Raw genomic sequence first — 1,782 nt, forward strand, 5'->3', positions numbered from 1 at the left:
GCCCCGCCCCCGCGAGGAACAATGAGCGCCCGGCAGGAGCGGCTCTGCGGCCGCGGGGCTCGGGCAGCCGCTCGGGAGCGCAGAGAGCACGGCCCGCGCACCACTGGGCGTGCGTCTGGCGGGCCGGCGGGCTGTCAGTTTGTCCTGGCGCCCAGACTTTGTGGCCGGCTGTACGCAAGCTCGCCTGGTCTCCTCTGGCGGAGCCCGGCTGGGCCGTCCCGGGGCTCCCACCGCAGCCGAGCACAGCCCAGCTGCCCGCCGGGTTTACATCAGCGGCCACCTCCCCCGGAGCGCCCTCCGGCAGCGCTCGGGCTCCCGCGTCCGGGAATATTCATGAAGCCGCCGCAGCTCGCGGGTTGCCATAGGAGCGGCTCCCGCAGCCGGGCCTGCCTACCTGGGCTTCTTAAAGGGACAGTGTCGCGCGGGCCGGGGCCCCGGTGTGGGGGGGGGGCGGGGGATCAGGGGGGCCGGCCCAGCAGGGGGCGCAGTGCGGACTCTCGCTGGACCTTAGGGGCTGGGGCGAGAGGCGTCCTTACTCCTGCGCCCACAAATATCTTCCTTTGGCCAAGGGCTTGGAGCGCGCCCCAAGTCTAGGGCTCCGGCTTCGTTGCGATTCCCCATCCCAAGACTGGGGGGCGGGGTCCCCGATCTCTACTTCTCCAAGCGTTGGACTACCCTTTCCCCAGAGGTTTTGCTCCTCAGCAGTGTCTCCGACCCTCCTCGCGGGAGGCGTGCGGGTCGTCTGGATGCGGAGCCCCAGGTCTTCCGGCGCCCCGCCTAGAGAAGGGGTTTCCGGGAAATACGCTGCTTCGGGGGCGTTCACAGGCTTTTCCAGTGAGAAGGATAGGGGGCGAACCCTCGCTGGTCTTTCCCTTGCGGAAGCTCGCAGCGGCCGGGAGAGGAGGGCGTGGGGGAAACTCAGGGAGGGACAGGGTGCGCGGGTGGGACCCATCCCTTCGAGGTAAGGCTTCGAGGAAATGCGCCTGCAGCGGTCACGGACGTGGGATCCGAACGCCGGATCCCGGAGCGCGCCTCTCCCCGGGGCGACTCGGGCGGGTGGTTCCTAGGCGAACCGGCTGCTACCGGGAGCCGGCGGTCGTGCCCCTCTGGCCACCTGGCACTCTGGGTCGGCTTTGATCCCCCTTCTCCCTGGGTTCTCAGATAAATTGTGGCATCCCCTGTGTAGACCAACGCTAGAGAACTTTCTGCTCCACCCGGGCTTCCACCAAGCAGCTGCACAGCCCCCACCACACTCGAACCCCACCTCCGGAGGCCGACCAGCTGTGCGTCCTCTCTCCCCATATACACTCTCTGGGTTTCAGAGCAGTCTGCCCAGCTCAGGCTGAGGAATAGCTCTACCCATCTCCAACACCCTAGGACAGCCTGACCCTCCCCCATCCACACAGGCCAGGCTGCCAGACCCTCTGTCCCTGCCCTGGGGGCAGTCCAGGTGGCTCACGGGGTTACTCAGATCCTGTCAGAGCGCAACACCTCCAGATTTAGCCCAGATGTAGAGGGAGGTTAGATGGGGAATCCGACCGAAGGGGTTGACCAGCGGAGCCTGAGTTAATGCTGAAGTGAATTCTCAGCAATGTCTGACTAGGAGGGAGACAAGAAGGTCCCCTGGCCCTGCCATCTCTGTGAGGGATAACATGAAGTTTTTCTTCACAGGAATTTCTAAATTCTCATTCTTAACCCACTTGTGAGGCCACCTCTCCTCCCCCCTCCATCAGGGCCAGGAGTCCCTGGAGCAGGATGGGGAGGCAAAGGCCGGTTTGGAAG

General features: G+C 65.5%; 1 protein-coding gene across 1 annotated transcript in view; it reads right to left on the reverse strand.

Moving 5' to 3' along the window:
- The window catches only part of HCN4 (hyperpolarization activated cyclic nucleotide gated potassium channel 4), a 50,292-nt gene extending 49,929 nt beyond the window's left edge, over window positions 1-363 (reverse strand). The window contains exon 1 of the mRNA XM_004374812.1: window positions 281-363. Coding sequence (XP_004374869.1) covers window positions 281-363 — 83 coding nt within the window. The remainder of the gene's footprint in view (window positions 1-280) is intronic.
- Between the last annotated feature and the right edge of the window lie 1,419 nt (window positions 364-1,782).

The sequence above is a fragment of the Trichechus manatus genome, unplaced genomic scaffold, assembly GCF_000243295.1.
Source record: "Trichechus manatus latirostris isolate Lorelei unplaced genomic scaffold, TriManLat1.0 scaffold00030, whole genome shotgun sequence".
Lineage (NCBI taxonomy): Eukaryota > Metazoa > Chordata > Mammalia > Sirenia > Trichechidae > Trichechus > Trichechus manatus.